At 46.2% G+C, this 14,587-nt stretch overlaps 1 protein-coding gene across 1 annotated transcript in view; it reads right to left on the bottom strand.

The window, feature by feature from the left end:
• Positions 1-14,587, bottom strand: part of STAG3 (STAG3 cohesin complex component) — a 74,949-nt gene that overhangs the window by 1,370 nt on the left and 58,992 nt on the right. Inside the window, exons 22-28 of the mRNA XM_070941922.1 lie at positions 3,564-3,732; positions 3,312-3,445; positions 1,876-1,977; positions 1,644-1,789; positions 1,395-1,523; positions 1,163-1,320; positions 901-1,054 (exon numbers count right to left, since the gene is read on the bottom strand). Of these exons, the coding sequence (XP_070798023.1) occupies positions 901-1,054; positions 1,163-1,320; positions 1,395-1,523; positions 1,644-1,789; positions 1,876-1,977; positions 3,312-3,445; positions 3,564-3,732 (992 nt within the window). The remainder of the gene's footprint in view (positions 1-900; positions 1,055-1,162; positions 1,321-1,394; positions 1,524-1,643; positions 1,790-1,875; positions 1,978-3,311; positions 3,446-3,563; positions 3,733-14,587) is intronic.

Genomic DNA, 14,587 nt, shown 5'->3' with positions numbered 1-14,587 from the left:
TTTCAACAACTGTAGAATCGGGCTGCTGCAGCATAATGACATTGGCAAAAGGGAAGGGGGTCCGAATACTTTCTGAATGTGCTGTATGTGACTGCCCCATTTAGCAGTGGGAATGGACTCTGAATATGGCCTTCCCCCAAAGGAAGGCGGGGGGGGGGGGGGACTGCAAGGCCTCAGGCAGGGAGGGGAAGGGACTGGGTGCCCACCTCCTTCCTCTGCTCTCCCAGGTGGCAGAGCAGGGTGTCCAATGAGCCAGAGCTCCAAGGAAGAGTCGGGGGAAGGGGGGGAACAAGCTGCCACTCAAGGAGCCTTGAGAACCACCTCCGGCGAGAATTGCACTTGGCCCACCAGACGCAAAGGCCGCTGTTCAAGCAGGAGTTGTGAGTCCAGGAGGACTGCGTGACTAAGCAAACTCCCTCCACAACCACATGTGTTGTGTCGGGAATCACACCTGTAACCACCCATCGGCCTCTCTTGCTTCTCTCCTTCGCCTGTTCTTGTTCGGCCAGCCGGGTACTAAGCTACTTAATGGGGCTGGTGTATGACACCCCACAGGTTTGGGCACTAGGGGAAAACAGCCTGCAGCAACACACAGCAAAGCCTCCACCTCTCTCCTAACTAGAATTTTGACTGGCAGGGGGTCTATCTCAGCCGCTGCCCCTTGGAAGGGAGGAAACCCCCCACCCCACCCCTATCTCTGGGCCTTCCACACAGGGGTCAAAAGTGGCCTTGCCACAAACAGTCCCACTGGCTTACACAGTCCTGTGTGCAAGACAGTCCCACCACAGCCTCCCCAGCCACCTTGCAGTGCTGCTAGAGCCCAGCCCCACTTGTGGCCAAAAGGCAGCTTGGGCCCTGAAGTGGAGCCCCAGGAGTCACTCTCCGCTACTGGCGTCTCACCTCTGGGCAAACTCTGCTTCGCTGCCTGAGCTCTCCATTTCCAGGGGAGGCCCTGTCAGCTGGCGCTTGGCCCTCAGGGTGGTGGAAGTCAGCAGGGGGGTCTGCAGGCGGCTAGCAGAGGCGAGGCTGGTGCTGCCGCTGTGCTCAGAGGATCCTGGCAAAGCAGGATGACAGACTGAATGCTTTCTGCCCTCGGCTCTCCAGAGACGCTCTTCCTTACAGAGCATCTCCCGCTCACCGCCTCAGATCCCCCCACACCCACCACTCAAATGTCTCCTCTTGGAAGCCTTGCGAGGTTGGAGGGCCTCAGCCTCCTGCTGAGGGCTCAGGGAGTGCCAATAGAGCAGGAGTGAGGGCCAGCGGGGTTCATCTCTACTCCCTGAGAAATGAGCCTGTCCCGTCTTCTTCAAGTAGGCAAGGCTGTGTGCGGGAGGAAAAGAACGGTTTCAGCTGGGAGGGAGGCTTTCCCGGGGACTCCCCAGCCACGTACTCACAGCAGAGCCTTATCTGGAGGCAAGAGCCTTGGGGAGAATTCACTCAGCAGCTCCAAGAAGGGCAGGTTGATGAGACCCAGACTGGGGTTGGGGGATGCTGGCTCCTCAAAGGCAAACTTTATGCCATCCCTAGAACAAAGACGCTGTGAGGATGGCACAGCTACCTCCGCTCCTCCCACCACCACCACCACCACCCCCAGAACTGGACACAAGCCCTGCTTTCCCTGGCCACTTCCGGAGCGTCCTCACTTGTGCAAAGCCACCAGGGCTGGGCGGTTCTGCAGCTGGTGCAGCCCAAACAGCAGAGAGAACCGCCGTGCCAAGTCCCGGATCTCCAGGAAGGCAGCTGAGTCTGTGGCCCCGGGTCCCTCTTCCAAGAAGAGCTGGGTCAGCAACTGGGAGCAAAGAGAAACTGGCTGGGCAGACGCCCTGTTCTCCAGCAGCCCCACCACCACCACCCCTGCCGCGATGGCCCCCTTACCTGCTGCAGGCTGAGTAGCAGCGTGTGAGCCCACTCAATTCGGTCAATTTGGCGGGTCTGATTCAGAGTTTCTTTAATGATGTCCCCATAGTCATCGTAAAACTGGTAGGAAAAATGGAGCACTGGATTCCTTTGTTTATAGCTTTTTTTTTAATTAATTACATAAAGCAGCAAAAATAGAATAGAGAGAGGAATACATTTACATGCATAGTAAGTTTTATACTAAAACAAAAGTAATGAATCGCCCGTGTAGTCAAATGGGCAGTTTGCATTGCCCTCTGCGCTTTCTGTAAGCAATAGCTGTGCGTTTCATGCAGGACAGCCAGACACTAACAACCTTCCCGGATCTACCAGTGGTGGTTCTCAGCTTTTGACCCCAATTGGGATCACTGTTGCTAAGCAAGGCAGTCATTAAGGGAGTCATGCCCGATTATGTGACCTTTCTCACCAGTTATTATGCATATTGTCTGAAATGGTGCAGGGTTTCCTGCTTGAGTAGGGCACGGCTTGGCTGGAAGGCCTCCAAGGTCCCTTCCAGCTCTGTTCTCTTACATCCCTGCAATTGTTCAATGAGAATTGTGCCATCACTCTGCAAGCCCAGCTTCCCCCCCCCCCCACAACCCCCGACTTTGCATGCCGGAAGCCAGCTGGGAAGGTAGCAAATGGCAACTGTTGTGTCCCCATGCCAGTTGCCAAGAATTTTGATCATATCATTCCGGTGATGCTGTGACAGTCGTAACTGTGAGAACCAGTTATAAATCAATTTTTTCAGTGCCGCTTTGAACAGTTGCTAAACAAATGGTTGCAAATTAAGAACTACCTGTAATCCAATCACTTTGTCAAAAGATACATCTGATATGGACTTTGAAGTGAAAATTCTTTAAAAGTAATTTTTCTTAGTTAAAGGTTTGACTTTTATATTTACATCATGTTTTCTGGGTCAACGGAAAGCAGCCTACAGTTAAGAAAGTTATTGGGATTCATGATATTGCACATCGTATGGCGGCTTCTGGTAATCGCCCTCTTCCTTTCTAAGTGCCGGCAGATCCACCACTTATTTTTTCCCTAGGGACTTCTGAGGTATAGATATCAAGCTGTCTGATCTCCACCTGCCAAGTCCATGTTTTCCCTATATAGTTAGGAACAACATTAGCTCTTCTTCAATCTTCTGGTGCTTCCCTTAAGCTCCAAAATTTCAGTCAGCTCCTGGACTTCCACCCATCCTATCCAGGTAACTCGAATTCTGTGCAGCCATGGAAAACAAGCCTTTCCTCCTTTCTGCTCCTCTTTGGATGTTGGAGACACGGGACTAGAAGCTCTAGAAATGGCCCTAGCGACTCTTGAGGCAAGGCAGGGGAACAGCTAAACTGGAATGATGACTGGTGTTGAATACGTCCAGGGCAATTCCCTGCGCCTTCCCAGCCATCCTCGCATACCTTGGAGTAATACTTGAAGACATCTGAAGCAGCGCTCAATTCCAGCACTCCATAGACAACCAGTTTGCAGAATCCAGACAGCAAATTACGTCGCTGGTGCAGCTGTTCAACCTGAAGTTCTCCGTTTTCGCTATCTGAGTTCAGCAGCCAATTGAAAAGAAGGGAGGGGGTATTAGTGCACTCGCACACTCACTCAAAAACTGTACTCCTACTCTAAACCTCTCAAATTCCAACTCCAAGGATAATGCACACCATCATCCTGGGCTTGGCTGTGGTTGAAGACGTGGTCCATTAGAAAGCCAGCCAGCTGCGACTGTAGAGCAGACTCCGGGTGATACACCAATTCTTGCAGGACAGGGTGCCCTCCGTCAGTCAGCTGTGGACCAAAGATCAGGAGCAAATCACTCAACAACACAAAGGCCTGCAAAGAAGAAAGGGAACAAAAGAGAATCACACACTGAAGACGAAGATTTCCCCCCCCCCAAGATGGACGTAACAAAAAGGGTGTATGGGGTCCTTGGTACTCTCCGAGCTTGGAGGTCTCCTTGCAAATGTTTCATTACTGAACTACGCAACATCATCAGTGCTAGTAGAGAGTGGGGTTTACTCTCAATTATATTCTGGTGGCTTGCTCTGTCAGTGTGGGTGGGAGTGGCCTTGTGGTTCCTGGGTTGGGACGTTTACTGTTCACTTGCTTGGATATTCTTTGCTTCTTGATTTTGGTCTAATGTTAACCTTGGTGTTAATCTCTGCTCATCTTTTTTTTTTTTTAATTTGATTTATATGCCGCCCTTCTCCGGAGACTCAGGGCGGCTTACAATGCGTTAACATCTGGATGTTGATCGCTGGTGAGGCGTTTTGGTAATGGTATGTAAATACTGTCTATGTGTCTCATGATTGCCAATCTGTCATAGTGCTAAGAATTCTCTGGCATTTTTGGACTTGGCTTCATTTAAGAGGGTCACTGCTTTCCAGTTGAAACTATGGTTGAATCTGCCCTTATGCTATGAACTTAAGGCATTTTCATCATAATGTACACACTTTGGAGACTCACAAAATGAAAACCAGGCAGCTAATTCTTCCAAATACCCATTTTCCTTTTTTTTCCCAATTTTTTATTGTTTAAAAAAGAAAAACAACAGTAAAATACAAACAAACATAAATACAATAAAACAATATGAAAAACAAACCAACATCAAAAAGAACATAAATTTGTTGCATCGGTGGATTATTTTCCTGTTCCACCTGTTTTCCTCTATACATATCTATACTTATTTATTTATTTATTTATTTATTTATTTATTTATTTATTTATTTATTTATTTATTTATTAAATTTTTATACCACCCCCTCTCCCGAAGGACTCGGGGCGGTGAACAGCCAAGATTAAAAAACATATAATATAAACATTAAAATACATTTAAAAGAAAATTAAATCCAAAATGGCTCCCCAATTTAAAACGCCTTACCCATAACCCTATAATTAAAACAAATTTAAAATTTCCACATTTAAAAGGGGGAAGATTTAGGCCAGGCCGGCTTGAGGATTTTGTTCAGTATCTGCATGACAAAATCACTCAGATTCGGGCAGGTCTGGACTCCGACTGGATAGATCCAGCGAGGGTGACGGAGGCAGGTCTTGAGACTGTTATCTGAGATGAGTTTGATCCTGTGACCCCAGATGACGTGGGCAGGATTCTGGGTAGATTGAACGCGACCACGTTTGTTGGACCCGTGCCCCTCCTGGTTAGTGCTGGCTTCCCGGGAGGTGACGCGAGGCTGGCTCCAGGGGATTATAAATGCTTCATTGGGTGAGGGTGTCTTCCCCGCCGCCCTGAAAGAGGCGGTGGTAAGGCCCCTCCTCAAGAAGCCTTCCCTGGACCCGGCAGTATTGGCTAATTATCGTCCAGTCTCCAACCTTTGCTTCGTTGCGAAGGTTGTTGAGAGTGTGGTTGCGCGACAGCTTCCCCAGTACCTGGATGAAGCGTCGTATCTGGATCCGTTCCAGTTGGGCTTCAGGCCTGGGTACAGCACGGAAAGGGCATTGGTCGCGTTGGTTGATGATCTCTGGAGGGCTCGGGACAGGGGTTGTTCCTCTGTCCTGGTTCTGTTAGATCTCTCAGCGGCTTTTGATACCATCGACCATGGTATCATGCTGCACCGGCTGGAAGGGTTGGGGGTGGGAGGCACCGTTTTACGGTGGTTCTCCTCCTTTCTCTGACCGGTCACAGTTTGTGTTGACAGGGGGGCAGAGATCGACCCCGAGGCCCCTTATATGTGGGGTGCCGCAGGGATCGGTTCTCTCGCCCCTTTTGTTCAACATTTATGTAAAGCCGCTGGGCGAGATCATCCGTGGTTTCGGGGTGAAGTACCATCAGTACGCTGACGACACCCAGCTGTACATCTCCACCCCGGACCACCCCAACGATGCCCTTGAAGTGATGTCCCGGTGCCTGGAGGCCGTACGGATCTGGATGTCAGCGTTCCAAATTAGGCTTTCTTCCAGCGCTGACATAACAAGTTGAAGCAGAAAGAGCGGAAGCTTGATTTATTGCTGAGATGAACTTTTACCTAGTTTTGTATATACAGATAGGGTTTCCTGGGAGACGAGGGTGGGGGCTGCATTCCTGTGAAAAGAACGTGCCGGGATGTAGAGATGGATCTGTATGATGGCCAATGGGACGTTGGGGCTGGAGAGCGGAAGAGGAGGGGGTTGGAAGGAGGGGCCAGTTTGGCTGCAATTTGAGTCAGAAATGTCGGAGTCTGCTATGCTTAAAAATAAAATGTTTCATTAGACAGCTTGCGCTTGAGAATGAAGTTTATTCAAGATAGCACCGAAACCTGACAGACAGCCAAACTGGCCCCTCCTTCCAACCCCCTCCTCTTCCGCTCTCCAGCCCCAACGTCCCATTGGCCATCATACAGATCCATCTCTACATCCCGGCACGTTCTTTTCACAGGAATGCAGCCCCCACCCTCGTCTCCCAGGAAACCCTATCTGTATATACAAAACCTGACACTGGATGGGGAGAAACGGGCTCAGGCTCAACCCATCCAAGACCGAGTGGCTGTGGTTTCCGATGTCCCGATATAGTCAGCTGGTGCCATCGCTGGCTATTGGGGGCGAATCATTGGCCCCCACAGAAAGGGCTCGTAACTTGGGCGTCCTCCTGGATTCACGGCTGTCTTTAGAAGAGCACTTGACGGCCGTGACCGGGAGGATTTTTCATCAGGTTCGCCTGATTCGCCAGTTGCGTCCCTTTCTAGATCGGGACTCACTACGCACAGTCACTCATGCCCTCGTCACCTCTCGTCTGGACTATTGTAATGCTCTCTACATGGGGCTCCCCTTGAGGTGCACTCGGAGGCTCCAACTGGCGCAGAGTGCGGCCACGCGGGTGGTTATGGGAGCGGCGTGGAGCTCCCATGTAACACCTCTCCTGCGCGAGCTGCACTGGCTCCCGGTGGTCTTCCAGGTGCGCTTCAAGGTTCAGGTTACCACCTTTAAAGCGCTCCATGGCTTAGGACCTGGTTATTTACGGGACCTCCTACTACCATCAATAGCCTCCCACTGACCAGTACGCTCCCACAGAGAGGGGCTCCTCCAGGTGCCGTCAGCCAAACAATGTCGGCTGTCGGCCCCTAGGTGGAGAGCCTTCTCTGTGGGGGCACCGACGATCTGGAACGAGCTCCCCCCAGAGATACGGAGGATCCCAGATCTGCGCACCTTCCGCCGCGAGCTGAAGACTCTTTTATTTCATCAAGCTGGCCTCGCCTAAATCTTCTCCCTTTTAAGTGCAAATTTTAAATTTTAATGTGTTTTAAAATATGGGTACTTTAAATTATGGGTATTAATTCAGCCAAATTTATTTAATTCATTTTATTCGATTTTAAATTTTTATATGTATGTGTTTTATTTTGTGGCTGTTCACCGCCCTGAATCCTTCGGGAGTAGGGCGGTATAGAAATTCAATAAAATAAAATAAATAAATAAATAAAATAAATGAAATAGAAGAATCTTAAGCGCGCGGCGGAAGGTGCGCAGATCCGGGATCCTCCGTATCTCCGGGGGAAGCTCGTTCCAGATCGTAGGTGCCCCCACAGAGAAGGCTCTCCCCCTAGGGGCTGACAGCCGACATTGTTTGGCCGACGGCACCTGGAGGAGCCCCTCTCTATGGGAGCGTACTGGCCGGTGGGAGGCTATTGGTGGTAGCAGGCGGTCCCGTAAATAACCAGGTCCTAAGCCATGGAGTGCTTTAAAGGTGATAACCAGAACCTTGAAGCGCACCCGGAAGACCACCGGGAGCCAGTGCAGCTCGCGCAGGAGAGGTGTTACATGGGAACTCCACGTCGCTCCCATAACCACCCGCGCGGCCGCACTCTGCGCCAGTTGGAGCCTCTGAGTGCACCTCAAGGGGAGCCCCATGTAGAGAGTGTTGCAATAGTCCAGCCGAGAGGTAACGAGGGCATGAATGACTGTGCGTAGGGAGCCCCGATCTAGAAAGGGACGCAACTGGCGAATCAGGTGAACCTGATGAAAAATCCTCCCTGTCACGGCCGTCAAATGCTCTTCTAAAGACAGCCGTGAATCCAGGAGGACGCCCAAGTTGCGAGCCCTATCCATGGAGGCCAATGATTCGTCCCCAATAGTCAGTGATGGCACCAGCTGGCTATATCGGGACATCGGAAACCACAGCCACTCGATCTTGGATGGGTTGAGCCTGAACATATCTATTTTACGTATTCATTTATTCACATAGTTATACACAAATCAATTGTAATCTACTTCTTGGTTAGCTATCTGTGGCTCCTGCTTAGACATTCAGGCTACATTATTTTCCTATATTTATCTTTCCCTCTAACTAGGAATACCATCTCTGCCAAACTAAATAGTATTCAGAATTATCTTTCTCTTGTAATTGCTTTGTAAGTCTGTCCATTTCTGCACATTCTGTTATTTTGGCAACAAGTTTGTCTTCTGTTGGCAGTTGTTCAGATTTCCAATTTTGAGCATATAGTATGCGTGCTGTGGTTACGATATGTATAGTGAGATATTTTATTTCCTTAGTAAATTGTGAGGTAATTATTCCAAGTAGAAAAAATTCTGGTCTCATTTCAACTTTCTGTTTCGTTATTTCTTCAATCATTTTCTTGATTTCTTGCCAGTAATGTTGCGCCTTTCTACATGACCACCAGAGATGGTAGTATGACCCCTTCTGTGACTTGCATTTCCAACACATTGGTGACACATTTGGGAACATTTTACCTAAACGTGCCAGTGTAGATGCCATCTGTAGAACATCTTATAAAGGTTTTCTTTGTAAGGTATAGACATTGTCATCTTATAATTTTCTTTCCATAATTTATCCCACTTATCCAATTCAATAGTATATCCAATGTTTCTTGCCCAAGTTATCATATTTTCTTTCACAGTCTCCTACTCTAATTTGTATTTTATTAGGTAATTGTAAATTTTGGTTATCATTTTCTCATCCGTACTTTTTAATATCTTGTCTAATTCATTTGGTTCATTTTGAAATCTGAATTTTGCCCGATCTGCTTTCTATCTTGATTCTATTTGGAGATACGGCCACCAGTCAATGTCTATACCCCGGTTCTCGAGTTCCTGCCTCGTATATAAATTCCTTTCTTCGCTCAGTAATTCTTGATAGCTCGTTTTTTCTATGTCCATTACATTTGGGTAGATCGATGCTTCCATGGTTGATAACCATCTCGGGATTTTAGTATAATGTTGCTTTCTAATTTCTTGCCAGGTTTTGTACAGTGAGCCTCTAATAATATGCTGTTGGAAGTATCTTTGTTGCTTGTTGGCACCCTCCCACAAGAAAGCGTGCCAGCCTCGGTTCAAATCAAATCCCTCCAGATATAGCATTCTCTTATTTCATCATAATGTACACACTTTGGGGACTCACAAAATGAAAACCAGGCAGCTAATTCTTCCAAATACCCATTTTCCATAAAGCAAGTTGAAGAAGATGCTCCTTAAAACCTCTGCTCCAGCTGATTTATTTATTTATAAAATTCATTGACCACCCATTTTACCATAAGGTACTTCTGGGCTGCTTACAGACATAAAAATATATCTACGTTCAAACCTGAATAAATTAAAACCAAAGATTAAAATCAAGGACACGTGGTGGTGAGGGTGGGGAGCAAAATGGGGGGAGGTGGGATCTGTTGTTACTTGATCAACACCCCCCCCCCCGTGTGCTGTTCCCCCATTGGAGCTCCAGGCCAACTGGCAGATTCAGGTCTTTAGAATAGGAAGGTTGGGGCCAACCTCACAAGGGGGGGGCAAGAATGTTCCAGAGGGCAGGAACCACAGCAGAAAAGGCCCTCCTCCTCTGGGACCCCACCAGCAGGAATAATCGGGCTAAAGGGACCCACAGCACACCTCCCCTGTCGGTATGAGTGGAAACAAACACATCAGGACCAGACTCAGTAGTCCATCTGCATTTATAAGACAAAGGCCGCTCTTTTGAAGACAACAAAGTCCACATTTTAGACAGAAAGGATTGCTGGTTTGAAAGAGGGGTTAAAAAGGCCATCTATGTCAAAATTGTACAGCCCTCTCTCTCAATAGAGGAGGGAGGGATACCACATTATCTATCTCCAGTCTACAACAATCCTTTCAGCAGTTCCAAGAAGGCTCCACACCCATTTGCACAGGTGACCCTGACAACACAGATAAACCTCTAAGTGGTCTCAGTGACTCTCTAAAAGAATGCAAATGACCAGTTGTCTGCAAGGAGTATAAATCCTGCCATTGCCCATCATCCAGTCAGAGCTGAAGAAGCTTCTTGGATGAGAAGCAAAATGTCTTCAAAGAAAAACCATAGTCCAGTTGCCTCTTGAAAAAAGCACCTTTGGGACAACCATGACCTGAATGACTGAGAAGTTTCACAGAGTGGGATGGGCCAATCCTAGTGGGGTGAGACGGTCTCGCAAGTAACCTGGACCCATGCCATGAAGGGCTTTAATGGGGATCACCAACACCTTGAGTTGCACCTGGAAGCAGACTGGCAACCAATGCAGCTCCTGGAGGAGTGTGTTACTGGAGCCATTCTAGGGACCCCCCCAAAGCTGCCTGCACTGCTGCACTCTGCACCAGCTCTAGCTTCTGAATGCTCTTCAAGGGAAGCCCCATGTAAGACTATTACAATAGTCCAGGGTTGAGAGATATCTGGCGAGAGAGGAACTCTGAAGAAAAAGATTTTACTTTTTTTTCTGATAGACATCAATCTTTTGCTAGGATTGATTTCATATTAACTACTAATGATCTCTTTTTTAGGGTGAAGAAGACGAAGATATGTCCAAGAGTTTTAATGGCTCATAGTCCAGTTTGGATGGAATTAGAGTACGGAAAGGGATTGAAGAGGTCTTGGAGGTTAAATGAAAATCTGTTTAGATTTGAGGAAAATGTAAAAGAATGTAAAAAATTTATGAAAGAATTTTTCATTATGAATATGCATAAGGGTACATCTATGGAAATGGTTTGGGACGCAAGTAAAGCATTTATGAGAGGTATTTTGATATATTTGAATAATAAACATAACATTGTATGCTAGTGATAAAATTCAAAGTATAGATATAGATATTTACAGAAAGAGAATATTTCTATAATTACAAAAGAGCAAAGGGAGGGTTTAAATCAACCGATAACTTCTGAGGAAATTATGTTTGCAATTAAGCAGTTGAAAGTGGGTAAAGCCCCTGGGACGGATGGTTTGACAGCCGCTTATTACAAATACTTGCAGTTAGAAATGGTGGGACCACTTAAGGAATTATTTACTAATATACAATCTGGAGGAGATGTACCCCCATCCTGGAGGACAGCTTTTATTTCTCTGCTTCCAAAGGAGGATCAAGACCACACCCAGCCAAAAAATTATAGGCCCATATCACTTTTAAATACAGATTATAAGATTTTTGCTAAAATACTAGCAAATAGGTTAATGACAGTCATGCAACAAATGATTCATAATGATCAAACTGGTTTTATAAATGGTAGACAAATGAAGAGTAATGTAAGGCAAGTTGTTAACCTATTGGAGTATTTGGGGAAGAACAACCAAGTCCCTGCGGTGCTAATATTTCTTGATGCAGAGAAAGCATTTGATCGATTGAATTGGCATTTCTTATTGAAAATAATATAAAGAATGCAGTTTGGAGAATATTTCACAAAATCTATTAAGGCAATATACCAGAAACAAACAGCGCAAATAATAATTCATGGTAGTTTAACAGGTACTGTTAATATAGAAAAAGGAACAAGACAAGGATGCCTTTTGTCTCCATTATTGTTTATCTTGACTTTGGAATTTTTGTTAAGTAAGATACGTGGGTCGGAAAAATAAGTGGAATTAAGATTAGGCAGTATGACTATAGTTTACGAGCATTCGCAGACGACTTGTTACTTTAACCCAACCATTACAGTCGGTTGCAGGTCTAATGGATATAATTAATCAATATGGACAAGTATCTGGATTTAAAATAAATGCAGGGAAAATGAAGATAATAACTAAAAACATGATTACAAAATGAAAAAGAAGAATTAGAAAGATTAACAGGATTTGAAATAGTAAAAAAAGTTAAGTATTTAGGGGTTTATATTACAACATCAAATGCGAAATTATTTAAGCATAATTATGATCCATTGTGGCAAAAAATACAGAGAGAGATGGAAAATTGGAAAAAATTACAATTATCTTTGTTGGGAAGAATAGCAGAAGTAAAAATGAATGTTTTGCCTAAGTTTTTATTTATTTTTCAAATGATACCAATACTTAAAAAAGATGAAAATTTGAAGATATGGCAGAAGCTGCCCCCAGGGATACGACTAATCCCGGATCTCCGGACCTTCCGCCGGGCCCTGAAGACGTTTTTATTTCAGCAAGCCGGGCTGGGTTAAAAATTTTTAATTGGTGAATTTTATGGGTAATGGGGTTTTAAATTGGAGTAGCCTAAGATAATTTAATTCTGTTTTAATGTATTTTAATATTTGTATTGTGTGTTTTTAATTTTGGCTGTTCACCACCCCGAGTCCTTCGGGAGAGGGGGCGGTATAAAAATTTAATAAATAAATAAATAAATAAATAAATTAATTAATTAATAATTTTGTTTGGGCAGGAAAGAGACCGAGAATAAAGCAAAAAATAATGCAGGATATACGTGAAAGAGAAGGTCTCAAAATGCCCAATTTAAGATTATATTATGAGGCAGCTGCCCTATCAGCAATTAGTGACTGGATGAATTCAACAGAAGAAAGAATACTGAATATTGAGGGATATCCTGATAGGTTCCAGAGGGAGCTTGGGCCATTTCCTGAGACCCTGGCTCACGACTCGGCTGAAGACCTGGTGGCTGCCTGGGATAGTGCGGCCGCCGGGGCTTTGGACCGTGTCGTGCCTTTGCGGTCTCTGACCCGGCACCGAACTCACTTAGCTCCTTGGTTCTCCGAGGAGCTGAGGGAGATGAAGGGCCGGAAGATGTCTAGAGAGCGGTTGGAGGGCCAGTCGACCCGAATCCGACTTGACACTGGTAAGGTCTCATATTAAGACCTACCTAGTGGCGATAAAAGCGGCGAAATTTAGCTATTTTGCCGCTCTTCTCGCATCATCAGATAATCGCTCAGCCGTCCTGTTTAGGGTGACCCGCTCCCTCCTCCATCTGGGAGTGTGGGATGACCCCTTGCAGGGCCAAGCTGAGGACTTTGTACAGTATCTGCATGATAAAATAACTCGGATTCGGGAAGACTTGGCCGCTGACTGGGTTAGTTCAGACGAGATGACTGAGGCAGGCCTTGAGAATGTTATCTGGGAGGAGTTTGATCCTGTGGCTCCCGAGGACGTGGACAGGATCTTGGGACGGCTGAACGCGACATGTTTATTGGACCCGTGTCCCTCCTGGTTGGTGCTGGCTTCCCAGGAGATTACACGAGGCTGGCTCCAGGGGATTATTAATGCTTCTTTGAGCGAGGGTGTCCTGCCGGCCGCCTTGAAAGAGGCGGTTGTGAGGCCGCTCCTCAAGAAGCCCTCCCTGGATCCGGCTGTTTTGGCTAACTATCGTCCAGTCTCCAACCTTTGTATTATTGCGAAGGTTGTTGAGAGTGTGGTGGCGCGACAGCTTCCCCAGTACCTGGATGAAGCTGTCTATTTAGATCCGCTCCAGTCCGGTTTCAGGCCTGGGTACAGCACGGAAACGGCATTGGTCGCGTTGGTGGATGATCTCTGGAGGGCCCGGGGTAGGGGTTATTCCTCTATCCTGGTCCTGTTAGATCTCTCAACGGCTTTTGATACCATCGACCATGGTATCTTGTTGCGCCGGCTGGAGGGACTGGGAGTGGGGGGCACCATTTTGCGGTGGTTCTCCTCCTACCACTCCGACTGGTCGCAATCTGTGTTGACGGGGGGGGCAGCGGTCGACTCCGAGGCGCCTTATATGTGGGGTGTCACAACGGTCGGTCCTCTCGCCCCTCCTGTTCAACATTTATGTGAATGTGAACTTGAAAGGAGGGCAGGTTTTGAGACTGTACCTAAGGTAAAATATCTAGGAGTTCAGGTTGCAGAATCAAACATGAAATTGTTTCAAAATAACTATGAGGTGTTGTGGCGAGAGGTGCAGAAAGACATGGAGACTTGGAAAAAACTGCAGCTGTCTTTACTTGGAAGAATAGCAGCAGTTAAGATGAATATTTTGCCAAGATTTCTTTTTTTGTTTCAAATGATTCCGGTGCTTAAAAGTGATAAACAATTGAAAGTTTGGCAATCTGGAGTGAATAAGTTTGTCTGGAACGAGAAGAAGCCGAGAGTGAAATTGAAAATTATGCAAGATGTTCCAGAAAGAGGAGGTCTTAAACTTCCAAACCTACAGCTATATTATGATGCGGCAGCTTTAACTTCAACAAGTGATTGGTTTGGAAGGAAAAAGACTGGAATATTGAATGCAGAAAGTTTTGATCTTGAATTTGTATGGCATGCTTACTTATTTTACGACGACAAAGTAGATAAAGTATTTAAAAGTCATATACTTAGAGATTCTTTGATGAGAGTTTGGAAGAAGCACCGACTCAAATGGGATTATAAAATACCGTTATGGCTGGATCTTGGTCATACTTTGTGGAATACAAATATAATGTCACTCGGGGGGTTTTTATATAAAGAGGTTCTTTTTACAGATGCGGGCAGATGGCAGCTGAAGACATTGCAGACACTGTTGGATGAAGGGATTAATTTAACTTGGTTACAATATAATCA

This window comes from Pituophis catenifer, unplaced genomic scaffold (assembly GCF_029215685.1).
Source record: "Pituophis catenifer annectens isolate HBS135680 unplaced genomic scaffold, rPitCat1.0.hap2 SCAF_3, whole genome shotgun sequence".
Lineage (NCBI taxonomy): Eukaryota > Metazoa > Chordata > Lepidosauria > Squamata > Colubridae > Pituophis > Pituophis catenifer.
Note: the sequence above shows the minus strand (reverse complement) of the source record. Positions and strands in the feature narration are given on the sequence as shown.